Source organism: Ips typographus, linkage group LG1 (assembly GCF_016097725.1).
Source record: "Ips typographus isolate SLU linkage group LG1, UJ_Ityp_2.0, whole genome shotgun sequence".
NCBI lineage: Eukaryota > Metazoa > Arthropoda > Insecta > Coleoptera > Curculionidae > Ips > Ips typographus.
Genome location: NC_138422.1, coordinates 20,494,066 through 20,509,334, shown reverse-complemented (window position 1 = coordinate 20,509,334; position 15,269 = coordinate 20,494,066). Strand labels below are relative to the sequence as shown.

Sequence of the window (15,269 nt, the reverse complement as noted above, 5' to 3'; positions counted from 1 at the left end):
TTGAAGTCAACAAGAAAAATGTTACCAACACAGCTTAATATCACTTCAACAAAACCATTCTCTGACGTCATTCATCACAACTTTATTAATGTTGACTTTAAAAATGCGCCTAAACAAAGATAAGATGACGCAACAATTTAATTAAATAGGTAAATTCCCTCAGAAAAGGAATTCATAATTCTCAAAGAGACTTAACTGCCCAGTCATAAAACCTGTAAATAGGTAGATGTGACAAATAAAGAAGTAAACGTCACACTCAAAACATTTACTGCCGTTATTACATTGTTGCGTTATCCGATTTTTGTTTGAATTTTTCCTTTATGTTAACTGATTATAAAAATTGTATGTAAAAAGTATGACTTACCTGGTTACCACTGAATGTCGCATAACAGGTGGAACCGACCCATCCAACCTCAAATAGGACACATTCGGCATATTCTTTTGTAATAAGTCGTTCTCAATTATGTCTAACATTGCTTTAAGCTGACAAAATATTAACGCTCGATGCTGATTCACTGCTATTTCGGCAGATTCTTTGTAGATTCCATTTTCACTAGCAATACCAATACCGCAATCGTTCAGCAATTGCTTTAAAGCAGGTAACTTTGCCGAATGTTTAATATCTTCCAATTTGGAATTATTTTGTTGGAGCTGTTGGATAATTTGTTTATATTGTGGATGAGCAGGGTTCAAAACAAGTTTGGGATGGTTGCACACATTTTGAAGATAACGCAAGGCTTGGAATATGTGAGTGTTGCCTTGAATTGAACTGGCGGTCGCACCTGAGGATATTGAGTCCTGGAAAACAAACAAAACAAAAACCTCAGTGACCGTTATATCAATTGAAGAAATATATTATTCTGTCAAAATAAAAAATAGAATACTAATAGGGAACATGGTTGAAGTGGTGTCACTTTTTTATTTCTGTTAAATTGCTTTGCAAGCGCGATATTATTATTTGAGACATTAATTGTTTAGTTTGTTTATCATTTGAGAAAAACATGGACGACACATTATTGAAGTTAAACTTATTGAAATCAATGATCACATTAATATAAAACTTACCTGCAATGTTTGATGGGCTTGAGACTTGGCGAAGTCTTCATATAACTGCTCTTGCAGCGGGCTTAACTCGCAGTAGTAATCTTGAGTGATTTTAGGAGGCAAATCGTCCAGGACATCTTCTTTCATTCTTCTTAGTAGAAACGGCAAAACTTGTCTGAAACCAAAGAAAAAACAAACTAAGAAATACTGAAATAAAAATCGAATAATATGCTAAAACAATTGAAGTTCCCTACCACAAGCAAAACATTTAAATGAAAGCAGAACAAGTTAATAAGAAAAAATGTACAGAATGTCTGAAATTCGAGTGAAAGCAGCATGGGGATCGTGTAATCTACCTATACGGAACACAAGGTCGGTTAAAGGTAGGCAAAGTTTTAAAAAGGAAAAAAAAATCGGATAACATCGGAAATTCAGGAAAAACAAAGTTTTCATAATTTTTTGCAATTTTTTGTGCTTACTTACGTAAGTAATAGTCGTTTGTTAATGGTGACCTCACGACCAGTTTTGGTTATTTGGACTTCATTCATACATTTCGAGTGTTGAAAACCAATACAATACAACAAATAAAACAATAGAACGAGATCATTATGCGCTTTATAATAGTCAATGCTAGGAGACAAGACGACAGCCGTCAGTAATTGAGTAAAGGTGGGTTTATGCTCACTTAAGATTTATGAAGTTGAAAGTGAAACTATTCTTACTGAATCATCCAATACCCATTTATGATTAATATTTAAGATTTTTTTTTTAACTTAAGATTTATCACACGCTTAAACAAAAAACAGTTGAATCGAGCTGTCAAAATGTTTTGGGGCAGTTTGTTCTATTTACATATACATTCATTTAAGAATCTGATTGGAGGCTCACAGCGCGCACTTTGCGAACCCAATCCGCTTTTCCTCGGTGGTTTTCACTAGAACTGAAAAGCCGTCGGACTTTGCGTACGGATTATTAGTGGACTGTATTATTTTGAGGTTGATTGTGAAAATAAAACCTTTGAATCATTTCGGTAACTAGGTATATTTTGCTGCTTTTTCGAGCCACCCGTCCTCCATTCCAAAGAGGAATCATGACAAATGACGTTTTCTTAGCATTGCCATCTGTTGGCAAACACTGGTACTACTAGCAGAAAGTACAGTTTTTCGCATCAACTCGCTTACAGGTTAAGCCTGACAAGTACAGATGGCAGTGATAAAGCAAAGTGCAACTTATTTATTGGGAACCGATTTGCCCAAACAGAATCCATTTTAACAGTATTTCCTCTGTTTCGTTGTTCCAAATATAAACCCAAGTGTTCCAGTGTATTTTACTTATATTTTATAATTAGTTGCTTTTCTGTTATGATTTTCATTTGTTAAGTAATATATAAGTACTATTTTTTTATTATGGAGTGGGACGGTAAACTTTTGGTTTTATTAGAGGTGAAATATCTCCGATTATAGGATAAAAAACAAACATTTTTCAAAATCATGTGATATTCAAGTAATTTATTTTGGCTGGTGTGCGTTATGCTTCAGCATAAACGGGCTAAATACTGAAAAATCTTGAATCTTAAATGATATAGTCAAAATTTTACCCATCAAAACGAATGAAATAATGAAAAAACACGCAGGTCTTGAATTAGATCACAAAATTAACCTGCAAATGCTTTGAAAAAATTGCGCGTTCCGAAATGAGTAATCTTGAATATCATTGATCAAGAAGTATGTTCGCTCATTGTTCATTAACACTCAAAGTCAAAAATCTTTTGTCTCTGTCTCTAGTTTTAGAGCTAAAAATAATGCACATTAAATAATTACTAAAACAACATTTTTGACGTTTTACTAAATTTATTGATTTTTCTGTTGGACATAGTTTTTTGAAGCTGTTTAAAATATGCCTAATTCCATTTAAAACCAATATTTTACATAATGATTGCAAGACAAAAATGGCTTGCAAGTTTTTAAATGATCTCCAATTTGGTGCAATTCATTTTGCAAAGTTTTCATTTCTACATAATTCTGTTTTAGGATACATTAATTTGATCTCTCATTGTGTTCTTTACAAAAATAGTTATTTTAGTTTTACTGACCGACATTTTCTTAGAAATGTTAGTGAAATGGGAGTTAACAGCTTGAATTGACGTAAATTCCAGCCTTTTTTATTCGGCATAGTAGCACTCACTTTTAAATCCCCCATATCATATACATTAGAATAATCAATCGAGATGCCATCTTGAAACTATTTCTTGTCGTGCTCGAAAAAAAGCAGCACATTAACATTACAGAATTAGCATTTGGGCTTGTTCATTTGTAGGGCGGGATTTTTACAACTATGAAACCTATTTAAATCAAAGTGACAGTAAATAACAACGTTTTTAATTAAACAGGATGTCCAAATCAACAACGTGTCATTTTTGCTAACATTGTTTATGTCAATTGTTCTAAAATTGTTCATATGCCAGAAACAAAGATGTAAAAAGTGACGTCATTTCAAAAAAGTATAATTCCAACTATAGAATATAAATCTTAAATGTTAATTGAGCATAAACCCACCATTACATTCAACGCTTCATAGTCATTTCATTTTAGCATTAAAAAAAGTCAGCATCAAAATCCTGCAATATTTTGATATTCCGAATGATATATTCGCTGCAGCCAACACTATAAGGTGGAACTTGCTTCCGGACAAATGTAGCATGAAAAAGAATATCGTCAGTTTTGTGAATGGCAAAACAAAATACAAGTTCAAGCTGCAGAAGAAACAGTGTTTCTGATGTATTTTGCAAAATATTCGGAATATTCTGCTTCGTCCTTATGGTCAAAATATTCCATGTTACAAGCAGCTTTAGAACTGAAGGAATGAGTGGAAATCGATAAATACGCCGTCTTAATACGTTTCATCAAGAAGAAAAACGTTGGATATAGAGCAAAAAAGAAATTACAAGGAACAAATTAACGAATTTGTGCGTTCTGCCACAACAAAAAGTTCTTTTCTGAATAAACAAGTATTTCTACATTAATAGTTATTTACATTACTAGTGTGATGTGAGCATTTTTATAGTTGTAGTAGTTATAGTCGTAGACCGAGTTGTGGTGGCACACGAGTCTATTAATTTGCCATACCACACGGGTAATGTACATACAATACTGTATCTACGATTAACACAAAAATTGGTAATTTATAACTCTAACTATCTTTCGACTTTCTCGCACTAGTGTAGTAAAATCGATCATTACGTAACTCAAAAGGTGCTCTGTAATGTAATCATTACCGTGCTAGTCGTAGGATAATAGTATTTTCTATATTAAGAGTGGAAAGTACATATTTGCCGCTTGCACATGAAAATTGCAGCTTCAGGCAAAGCCGAACGCTGCAATCATGTAAAATGATTCACTTTCTACTCTCGCGCGGCAAATAATCACTTTCTACTTCTAAATGGAAGCGTACATGAGGTTCTTCTAAAGTCAGTCGTCGAAAAAAGTAATTTCAAGTTAACTTCCAAGTGCACTTGTAAATACTTCAAGCTGCTTGGCAGATGCACGCAAAATGACCAATTTGTAGGTTAAATCGATGTTTTGTTTACCACATTTTAAATTTTATAAATATTTTTGTCTTTTACATTTAAAATTCGTATTAAATTTTCTATAGATTACGAATACGACGACGATTACACTTTAAATGATGGTATTTAAGTTCCGCCGATAAATTAGAAAAAAGTGACTTTTGACAGGTTTTCCGTTAAAATTTAGAATCATAACCCCAAAAATTAGTTTATGGTTGACGGTTTGTCGGTTTGTTCCACAGTTTAGCTAGCTTATGAGATTGACCTGTTAAATTAAAATGGATATTGGAATATATTGTTTGCGAGATGGAGGGAGAGTATGCCGATATTATAAAACATTTCAACAGTGAACATCTGGATGCTAGATGTCAAAGACATATCAGAAATAGGAATACCAATCGCGTTCTAAAATTCATTCAACCGTAATGAACCAGATCCTTAAAAGTTACACCGATTTTGGTAAACGGTGGAATTAGCAGGTATAATTTTCGTAAATACCTATTGTCATTGTAAATGGTAAGTAAATAGACTGTCAGAACTGTCAACTTTGAAGTGGACTTGGAAGTGATTGTAAATGTAGCTTAAAACATTTCTTATCATCACCAGGTTTCGAAAGTAATTTGCTTCATTCACTCTTCTCAATTCCACATTTATTCTACTAGTACTACTACTAAGTTAATTCTTTAACTGGTAATCAGAAAATAAACTGATATTACTTACCGATGCAAAGCCTCCATCGCAAGTACCCCAGCTTCCTGATCTTTCGGAGAACATTTCGGATCGCGACTGGCCAGTATAGGTCGCGAATAGCGAGCCGTAAACTGCTTTTCGGTACCCAAAAAGCCAGGCATCAAAAAATCGAATAAACTCCACAGTTCTAAGACGTTGTTTTGAATGGGCGTGCCACTAAGTATCAGCCTATGATTAGCCACTAAATTTTTGATAGCCAAACTGGTACGGGTTTTTCCATTTTTAATAATATGACCCTCATCTAGAATCACATAGTTCCACTTAACACCTGAGAAGAAGTTGTTATCCTTGCGCACAATGTCATAGGAGGCGACTATAACATGATACTTTTTAAATTTGCGCCTAAGTTTCTCCCTTTCTACAGGATTGCCATTATACTGAAGGGGTTTCAGATATTTTTGTTTCACAAATTTTTCTACTTCATACACCCAATGACCTGCAAAAATTAAACCATTAATTTTGCTACATAATAAATAAGTTAGTAAGGCAACAAACCTGTTAAAGTGGGTGGGCACACCACTAAAGAAGGCAAAGGAGCGCAATCAGCTGACTTTGTTTGTTTGTACTGTTGATCCCGATAAAAATGATCCCCAGCTAAAATGCAAATACTCTGCAACGTTTTGCCCAGCCCCATATCGTCGCATAATATCCCATGAAGTTTGTACTTGTTCAAAAATGCCAGCCAATTAACACCAGCTTGCTGATAACTTCGAAGCTCGGCGGCTACAATTAAATTTTCCATTATAACCAAATCAAATCCTCAATGCCAAACCACAAACCGATAGAAATAGGAATCTTGTAGTCGGGAATCGTTGATGGTGACAGTAACTGTTGTAAAAACTCCCTTTCCTTGTTTCTTTCAGCGTTTAAGGTGCTGTCTTTTAAAGACGGAGGTTCGGGAACACCACCATCTAGTGGCATAAGCTGCACTAATGTGGCAAAGCTATGAGTTCCCATTAATCTGACTGATATATTTTGATCGGACATTCGTCCGAGTAGTGGTACGACTAATAATACTACGTAAGGAATTATGTTAAATCGCAAGCTGTCTACGATACAAGCTATAGCTTCGACTGCACCCTGTCTGTCGATATCACAGTCTGTTGTCCCTAACTTTGGTAACACCTGTAAAAAAAAAACGAAAGATACATATTATGATCATAATTAGGATTGAAGATAAATTATTTTTGAGCAAATGTATTAAAGTTTATGGTACTACTGAAAAAATGCGATTAAAAAAAGTGACCATTTTTTACGCAGGTATTTGTATCCATACTATAGAAGCAACGCAACACTAACCTAAAAAGAATTTCGGAGTTGTAAGGTTGGTACAATATGCGTTGTACAGGGTGTCCCAATAAGCCGTGCACGCGGCTGTTTCTCGAAAACTATACATAGTATGGCTACGAAATTTTTTTTTTATTAGTAAATGTGGCCAAGAGAAAATGCTGGAAATAATTTTCAGCTTTGTAAATCCACCGCTAGGGGTGTTTCGATACCACTAAAATAAAAAATGTCCAAAAACTCTGAAAATTTTAATGAAAAATTATAGTAAAAATCTCATAAAAGTAATCCCCCATTCTCTAAGAAGAATTTTCCTATTTAACTTTTTTTTCTATCTCTTCAAATTAAGTGGTGGGAGTAGTCCCAAGTTTGCTTTGAAAGAAATGAAATATCTCGAAAAATGCTTTCTATTACCTATTCTATAAAGAATCCGATTATCTATCGTTATGTGGAAACTGCAGTACTATATCTCTTCTGTAACACAAGATATCTTTGAAAAATCGTTAAAAAAGGACTTTTAACAGGTGTAAATATTGCTTTATTAACTACATAAAGTTATTATACGTTTCAAAATGGCTGGTTATAATAGCAGTAATTGATGCAAGCAACTCCGTTTCCATTCGAAGCATTTTTGTTTGTTTTTTGAGTTTATGTACACAGCCCTTAATAAACTAACATCTTATAGAGAAACCCTGGTACATTATAACCACTCTATCCATTAATCTTATTTAGTCAGAAGAGTAATCTTTACAACCATAGAAAGGTCTTTTTAAGCGGTTTTTCTCTGATATCTTGTTACACAAGAGATAGAGTACTGCAGTTTTTACATCACGGTAGATAATCAGATTCTTTAGGGAATAGAAAATAAAAAGCAATATCATTGCATTTGATTTATTTTTTTGAGATATCTAGGATAAAACCGTAAATTTTGGAAAAACTCCTTGTACAGGAAAGACCGAAAATTAAATTGAAAATCTGTGTCGTGATATTTTAATGGACAAAAAAAGCTCTTTAAAATGTCGCAAAAACGAAGTGTCCAAAGCAACCTTTGGACCATCTCCATCACTTCATATGAAGAGATAGAAAAAAAGTTAAATAGAAAAATTATACGTCGAGAACAAGCAATTAAGTTCATCGCATTTTTGCTGCACCCTTCCATTTAAATTTTTAATGCTTAGGGACAGTTTTCATTTTAGTGGTATTGAAACGCCCCCTGGCGGTGGATTTAGAAATCTGAAAATTATTTACAGCATTTTCTCGTGGTCACATTCATCAGCGGCGTGCATGGCTTATTGGAACACCCTGTACAATGCCTATAAATAACAGACTGTCTTTTTTTGACAAAATGGTTTGTCATACAGCTTGGAAAAAAATGTTTTATAATAAAATCGGGCCTAATGTATCCCAAAAAAAATATTTTCAGTTTTGTAAATTTTCCGCAAACAAAGGACATCCCCCTAATTTCAAATACAATAATAATAAGCCTGAAAATAATTATAAATGAAAGTTATCTTCATGACTAACAACTTTTTTGTAGAAATATACTATTTTACCGTCTATCTCAAAACAATTAAATGTCAGCAATCACACCTAATAGTATAACTAATAGTATAGTATGAGTAAAAAATATTGCAACAGGTAGCTTCTTCTTCCCTTTCAAGATATTAACAAAAACTGTGGTTTTAAGTGATTTATCTCAATCCACTAAAAACTAACCCAATTTGCACCGTCGTACTTTGAGCCAGGCTTAAGTCAAGCGTGGTTCAGAATGTGACAATACAAATGGCGGTAAGTGCATGATATGACAGTTTATTACATGACGTTTGCACGCCAGTTTTTTTTGTCAAAAACAGTGAACAAAACACAAATCAAATTGGCGTTACATGTTATATTAACGTCCTTTGATATCACGTGTCAAATAACACCCTTACTAAATTGTCATATGCACTTAGTTCTAAGCGAACTAATATTAATCACTTAAACTTAAACGTCGTCGTTTAACGAAATAAAAAAAAGTATGCAACATTATTAACACAATTTCTCTTTTAGAAAAAAAAATCTAGATCTTATTTTGGTCTCCAAAAGTACTACTCTGTTTAATAAAGGATAGATAAAATATTATTAAAAAACTTACCTTACTAACTACCAGCTCCATCACTTTAACTGAATCAATATTAGCAAACACAGCCAAACATCGGGAACTCAAATGCCTAACAGCTCTATAAGGATGAGACAATAGAACACAAAGCCTCTCCAATGTATTGTCAATCAGCTCGGGAAGTAGTTGTTCGTGCACACTCGGTGCAGCGACTTCTAATACTTGTAAATCCCACACCAGTTGCTCAGCTTCCTTGTCTTTGCCAGAAGCCGGCGCGAAATTAACGAGATCCACAGTTTTGGCCAATTGGCCGACGATCAACTCCCATAATTTGGGAAGTTTTTGAGGCAGCTCTGCACCAAAATAGAGTATAATCTCAGTTAAAGCATACATGGCTCCCCTTCTTTGAATTTTGTTGATTCTTTGCGGTTCGTCGTCTTTGAGATCATCGACGTTCATTTCATTAACTGGAGGTCGACCTAAAAATAGTTTTTACCCTATTTGAAATCCAAATTTAAAAAGTATGTAATACTAACTACTTTTTGTATTTTTTATCAATTCATCTAAGAAAAATATACTTAATTAAATATGTGATCAGAAATATGTAAACAAACTTTCCTGTAATATAATCGGCGCTTGAATTACGTAACGTAGCCAGATTTAAATCATATACACCCAGTTCGTTTCAAATCAAAAACACTTGTGGATAGTGATTTTTTTGGGTCATTTTTAAAACCTTGCCATTTCGAAACGAATCAACAGATTTTAATGCGGTTTAAACTGTCATTCGGCTTGGTTTATTGGCTTTTTACTGATAAAACAAACGTTTGCTATAATGTTCTCTAACTACCTTATACAGGGTGTGAAAGAAGTGCGTGCAAAAAAGTGAAATTGTCAAGTAGCCTCCTATAGACCGATAATTTTTTTTTTGGTTTTGTTTTAACATAAAGAAGTGTTATTTAGGTCAATATCTTGGGACGTTTTGGGGCGTTAATGTCCCATGTCTCAAGAAATATTGATTTATCCGTAAAAGACGAAGTTACAGTGCTCAAGCTCGAATTAAGTTATGGCAGAAACGTTTTATGTGTCATTTTAGTTGGGTGTAGATCCAATATTATGTTTTTAAAGCCAATAAGGCCATACAGTGTGACTAGACCATACAGTGAGTACTTTTCAGGACAAGCCCCATATTTGGTAAGACCTTACAGGGTGTCCAGCGACAGTGAGTGAAACTTGAAATTGTTTGCACAAGTTATTGTTCCACTTTAACTGGCTCTAAACACCCTATATGGTTTTATCGGTCAAGTTGAGTTGCCTTAAAATTATGCAATACATAATATGGGACCCACACGTGACTTAAAATGACAATTCAAAGCTACTGCCTTAATTCGAGATTGAGCACTGCTATGTCGCATTTTGTGGATAAACTGATATTTCTTGAGTCACAGGATGTTAATTGGGAAACGGCCAAAAACGTCCCGAGATATTGACATAAGCAAAACTTCCTTTTGTTAAAACAAATCCAAAACAAATTATTGATCGGGTACTATAATACGCCTCGTATACGACCAAAAGATGTGGTAAAGTCAAAATTTTACCCATCGAGAATGACGTCAAGCAGGTGAAAAAACAAGCATGTCTTGAATTAGATCACAAATTTTAACCTGCAAATGCTTTGAAAAAATGGCGCGTTCCGAAATACCTAAACTTGAATATCATTGATCAAGAAGTAGGTTCACTTATTGTTCATTCACACATTTTGTGGAAATATTTTGTCTTTTACTAAGATTACTGACTGATAGTGATTTTCCTGTCTGAGATAGTTTTCTGTGGCTAATTACAGTGATTGGTCTATTTCCATTTAAAACCAATAGTTTGCATCATATTTGCAAGGCAGAAATGGCCCTAAAAGTTTTTAAATGTTCTCCAATTTGGTCCAATAATTCTTTTTGCAAAATTTCCATTCCTATACAGAGTGATTCCAAAGTTGGTGCTTTCCTTTCACCTGCGAATAGGGCTTCAAAAAGTTAGGTTTTTTTTTCTTTGACGCTTTTTAAAAAATATGAACAATAACGAAGATACAGGGTGTCAAAGTTTTACTGAAAGAATAAAAATTTAATGATTTTGGCCAAACCACTTGAAGTAATTAAATAAAATTTTGTAGGTGTCAGTAGCTACGTGGAAAGGAAATTTACCAAGAAACAACAATTTTCTTGCGTATACCAGGGGCGCGCGTATAATTATTTTCGAAAAAAAAAAATTACCCTACTGGTTTTTTTTTCAACATAAAATTTATTATTGGATTCCTTGTTCAATTCTAAAAATAAAATCCCTTTTATTATTTTTTGCTACAACTCACCGTTTTCCAGTAAAAAAAATAAAAACCGTCTTAATGCGTGCCTAAAATTAAATGCTGTTTTAATTTAAAATGGCAAATTATTAAAACTTAGTTCAAAGGCGGCTGAAATCTTTTGTTTTTGTTTATGTCTGTTGATAAGGAATAACCTGTAGTTAGTTAAAATTAAATTTAAGTTATTTTTTATTTTGTTTTGTTTTTCAGTAAAAGTTTGACACCCTGTATCTTCGTTATTGTTCATATTTCGAAAAAGCGTCAAAGGAAAAAAAAACTTAATTTTTGAAGCCCTATTCGTATGTGAAAGGAAAGCCCCAACTTTGGAATCACCCTGTATAATAATTCTGTTTTAGCATACATTAATTTGACCCCTTATTGTGTTCTTCATAAATGTAGTTATTTTGGTTTTTCTGACCAACATTTTCTTAAAAAGGTTACAGACAGGATGCCAAATCAACAAAGTTTTTGCTAAAATTGTTCATTTCATATGTTTGATATGCGAGAAACAAAGATGTAACAGGATGACGTCATTCTCAAAAAGGTAAAATTTCAACTATACTTGAAAATTTCACTTTTTTGCACGCGCTTCTTTTCCACCCTGTATAGTACAGTGGTGGTGCATTTAAGTCAGAGTTTTTTCCACCATCCAAAAACTAATAAATTAAGTTCAATGATGGCCCAAACCGCATCAAAATCCGTCGTTTCGTTTAGAAATGGCAAGGTATTATAAATGACCCAAAAAAAATCACTGTCCCGGTTGAGGTGGCGCGCAGTTTACTTTCATAACAGATAGATACTTTGAACAGATATTTACGAAATTATGCGACATAAATGGTCAATATGTCAGTCGAAAATGTTTTAGAAATGTAGAATCATCTTATTTGAGGCGCTTTCTAAATATTTCTTTACCAAACTTGAACCACCAAGCACTCAGGTTAACAATGGTGGTAACCATATTGTCTAATAATAAAACCCAAAAAACGAATCCGTCGATTAGTAAACGACTACGACCAGTTGTTAACTCTCAAAATTATTGAAAACACAGCACACTCAAATAAATAACAAAGTAACGTTTTTACATAAAATTGCTCGTAAAATGAAAAGTTATTTAACTAAATTTGTTCTAAAAAAAGAAATAAATATAAGTAGAGTCTAAAACACATCAGATCAAAAAACTTTCGTTTACTTGAAATTTATTTTAAACCAAGAAATATCTAATATGACCACATTTCTTCTCTTGACAACCTCCTATATAAAAATAAAGTGAAAATTAAACAGATAAAAAAAATTTCTGCTGCAAGCTCATTTCTAAATTTTTAAAAATATTTTTTAGAGTGGTAGTCGAGAAAATCAAAATACTTATGTACAGCCTTTGTAAAAGTACACTAAATGGAAATTTAATGTTTTAAATATTGTAATAATTAAATGTTCCATATTTTTAGTTGTTACATTTTAAACATACTTAGTAAATGTAACAGTGGAAAATGTGGATTTCTCTGTATGTCTCATTTGACACTCAAATGGATATTAATGATCCACTCAAGTAACACTGAGACAAACAACCTCAAGGTAAATGTTTTTACAGAAATGTAAAAATAAGCTGAACTATAATATGAAAAAATACACAAGAATAAATTAACATTTGCTTACCTGGGCCTCTACCGGAACTATTAGATCTCCTTAAAGTGGCGCGTTCCGCCAATAATTGCTGATTGATAAGAGTTAAAATTCCGTTATAGTTATCATTTCTCCAGTTTTCACTTCCGTTTTGACTGTCCTGACTGCTGGGAAATATTCGTGGTGTATATTCGGGATCGCAACGTAAAAACGTGCAGAGATTCGTGAGAATTTTGTCGTTCGGACAAGGGTTCCGCAAACGACAATGGTCCAGCAAAATCGCTAATCGATTCGCGCTGATCTGTTGAAGGTTTTCTTCCGATTCGTATTTTATCGACTCCATTAACGGTTTTATGACTGGGTTTAATTTATCTGGCAGTGCTTTGAACATTATTATAGCTCCAGAAAGGGCAGCTGCAAGTTAATAAAAAAAACTGCGTTAATACCGTTTACAGGTGCCATTGGTCATTTTTACAGTCTATTCTACTTTTAATATAAACAAAACCTAAAGCATGAGGTTGTTTTATTTACTGGAAGTTATAAAATGCCAAGTAAATGTGTTATCTTAGAGGAACCACACTGTAAGTACTCTTTGGAGAAAGCAAAAAAGTTCCATGGAGTCAAATTTGACAGTTCTGACGTTAAGCAACACTTTTCTTACGTCACGTGATAGATAGCTGTCATAACTGTCAAACCTCACTCACAGTGACCTGAAAGTATAAAATGCCAAATAGAGGTGTTTCTTTGAGGAATTGCACTGTAAGTTGTGTCAGAGCTCGATTGACCCAAATTTGTCAGTTCTGATGTTAAGAGACACTTTGCTACTTACGTCACTTAACGTCACAACTGTCAAATTTCGCTCTGTAAAAATATAAATACAATGTGCACTATGATTTATCCAAGCGGTAGAACTAGTTTGGATTGGTAATTTCGCGTCATAGCTGCGTGATTTTTGACAGAACAGTCAGTTGACGTTAAACATATTAAAGTGTCTGTTAAATTTAACTCTATGGAGCAACTAATACAACTTTCAATGCGATTTATCAAAGAAATACAGCTAATCTGTGTATTCTACTTGTATGTTAAAGATGCTAAACGAGTTTTGAAAGTTGACAGCTGTCAGGTGACGTAAGAAACATATCAAAGTGACACTTAGCATCACAAATGTCGAATTTTGAGCTCTATTGAGGTGTAAATACATTATACAGCTATTTTGCATTTGATAGTTTCATGTCACTGCTGAATGAGTTTTAATAGTTATAAGTGTCACCTGACTATAAGTCACGCTGTAAAGTGTCGTAAATTTAACTCCACAGAGTTACGAAATTGCTATTTATGTAACCAGTTACGAAAAGTTCGATTTTGTGTAATGAGTGAATGTTTGTAGGGCGAGCGCAGCGAGGTCCTACAATTTGAATGAGTTACACAATAAGACATTTTCGAAACGCATACATAATTTTTTCTAATTTTGACCAAAAAGCGGTAAAAACCATCTTTTAAAGTGATTTAACACAAATATTCACTTTCATAGCACCTTGTATAAACTGTGACAACGACATGTTATGATGTATGTCGCCCATATGTTTCTACGGAAATGCATAAAAACAGGGAGTGATGAAATAAACTTTTCATAACTAGTTACATAAAGTGATACTTTTCGTAACTAGTTACGAAAAGTAAAACGTTTTGTCAATCAGTTTTGAAAAGTGTCACTTTATATGCCAAAATTAGAAAAAACAATTTACGGCCTGATTCATCAAAGATACAGGACATTTTACAGTTTCACAGCACTGTTTAATGAGTTTTGACAGCTGTCACGTGACTATAAGTCTGCCATTAAACGTCATAGCTAGTTCAGTTCATCAATGTGGCCCACGTTTTTCAAACCACACAAATCAAGCTTCTTAAGTTTTTCATTGCCAACATGCCTCAATCAAGAGTTTTGGCTTTGGCAACGTGGATTTGAATGTAATTTTTAAGCTTTTCCCCTTGGAAAAAAGAGTTTTCAGTCTAAAAAACTGACATTTTTTCGACATTTGGCGTGAGTATAAAACGCCCAACCATACGTTCAAAATTCTATTGTCTAAATTTTTGCAAAGCTTTACTTTATTTTTTTTAATTTAATTTTTGGAATCTACATTAAATTTTAAGCAATATTATTTTATATCAATATTTAGCTATTCTGCTGTTAGATTAGATTATGTAGACAAGTTTCTTTTGTTTTAATAGCTTCTTAATACATGGTGGGGCAGAATGGAAGAGCGTTTTTGAAATGAAAATATCTCGGCTGTTTTTTGACTTAAAAGAAATTTAATCATTCAAAATGAAAGCTTAAATGTTGTCATTTAACAATGAAATAATTTCAGGCAGATGACGTCCGTTCTCTGTAATACACTGTTGTAGTTGTTCCTCAAAGTTCCGCAGAACCCTCTCACACAAATCGTTATCTATTGCCCTAACTTGGGCTGTGATGGGTTCTTTTAACTCATGCCGATTTCTAGGTTTATCAACGTAGACCGTAAACCTTCGCCCAATGTGCGAAGGTTTATGTGCTAATT

The 15,269-nt window shown here is 33.6% G+C and overlaps 1 protein-coding gene across 2 annotated transcripts in view; it reads right to left on the bottom strand.

Moving 5' to 3' along the window:
- The window catches only part of Hel89B (histone acetyltransferase 1), an 88,536-nt gene that overhangs the window by 11,905 nt on the left and 61,362 nt on the right, over window positions 1-15,269 (bottom strand). For both annotated transcript variants that reach the window (XM_081993493.1, XM_081993503.1), the window contains 7 exons: window positions 12,745-13,125; window positions 8,778-9,220; window positions 6,139-6,484; window positions 5,855-6,082; window positions 5,330-5,795; window positions 1,066-1,219; window positions 365-798 (listed from right to left, as the gene is read on the bottom strand). In XM_081993493.1, coding sequence (XP_081849619.1) covers window positions 365-798; window positions 1,066-1,219; window positions 5,330-5,795; window positions 5,855-6,082; window positions 6,139-6,484; window positions 8,778-9,220; window positions 12,745-13,125 — 2,452 coding nt within the window. The remainder of the gene's footprint in view (window positions 1-364; window positions 799-1,065; window positions 1,220-5,329; window positions 5,796-5,854; window positions 6,083-6,138; window positions 6,485-8,777; window positions 9,221-12,744; window positions 13,126-15,269) is intronic.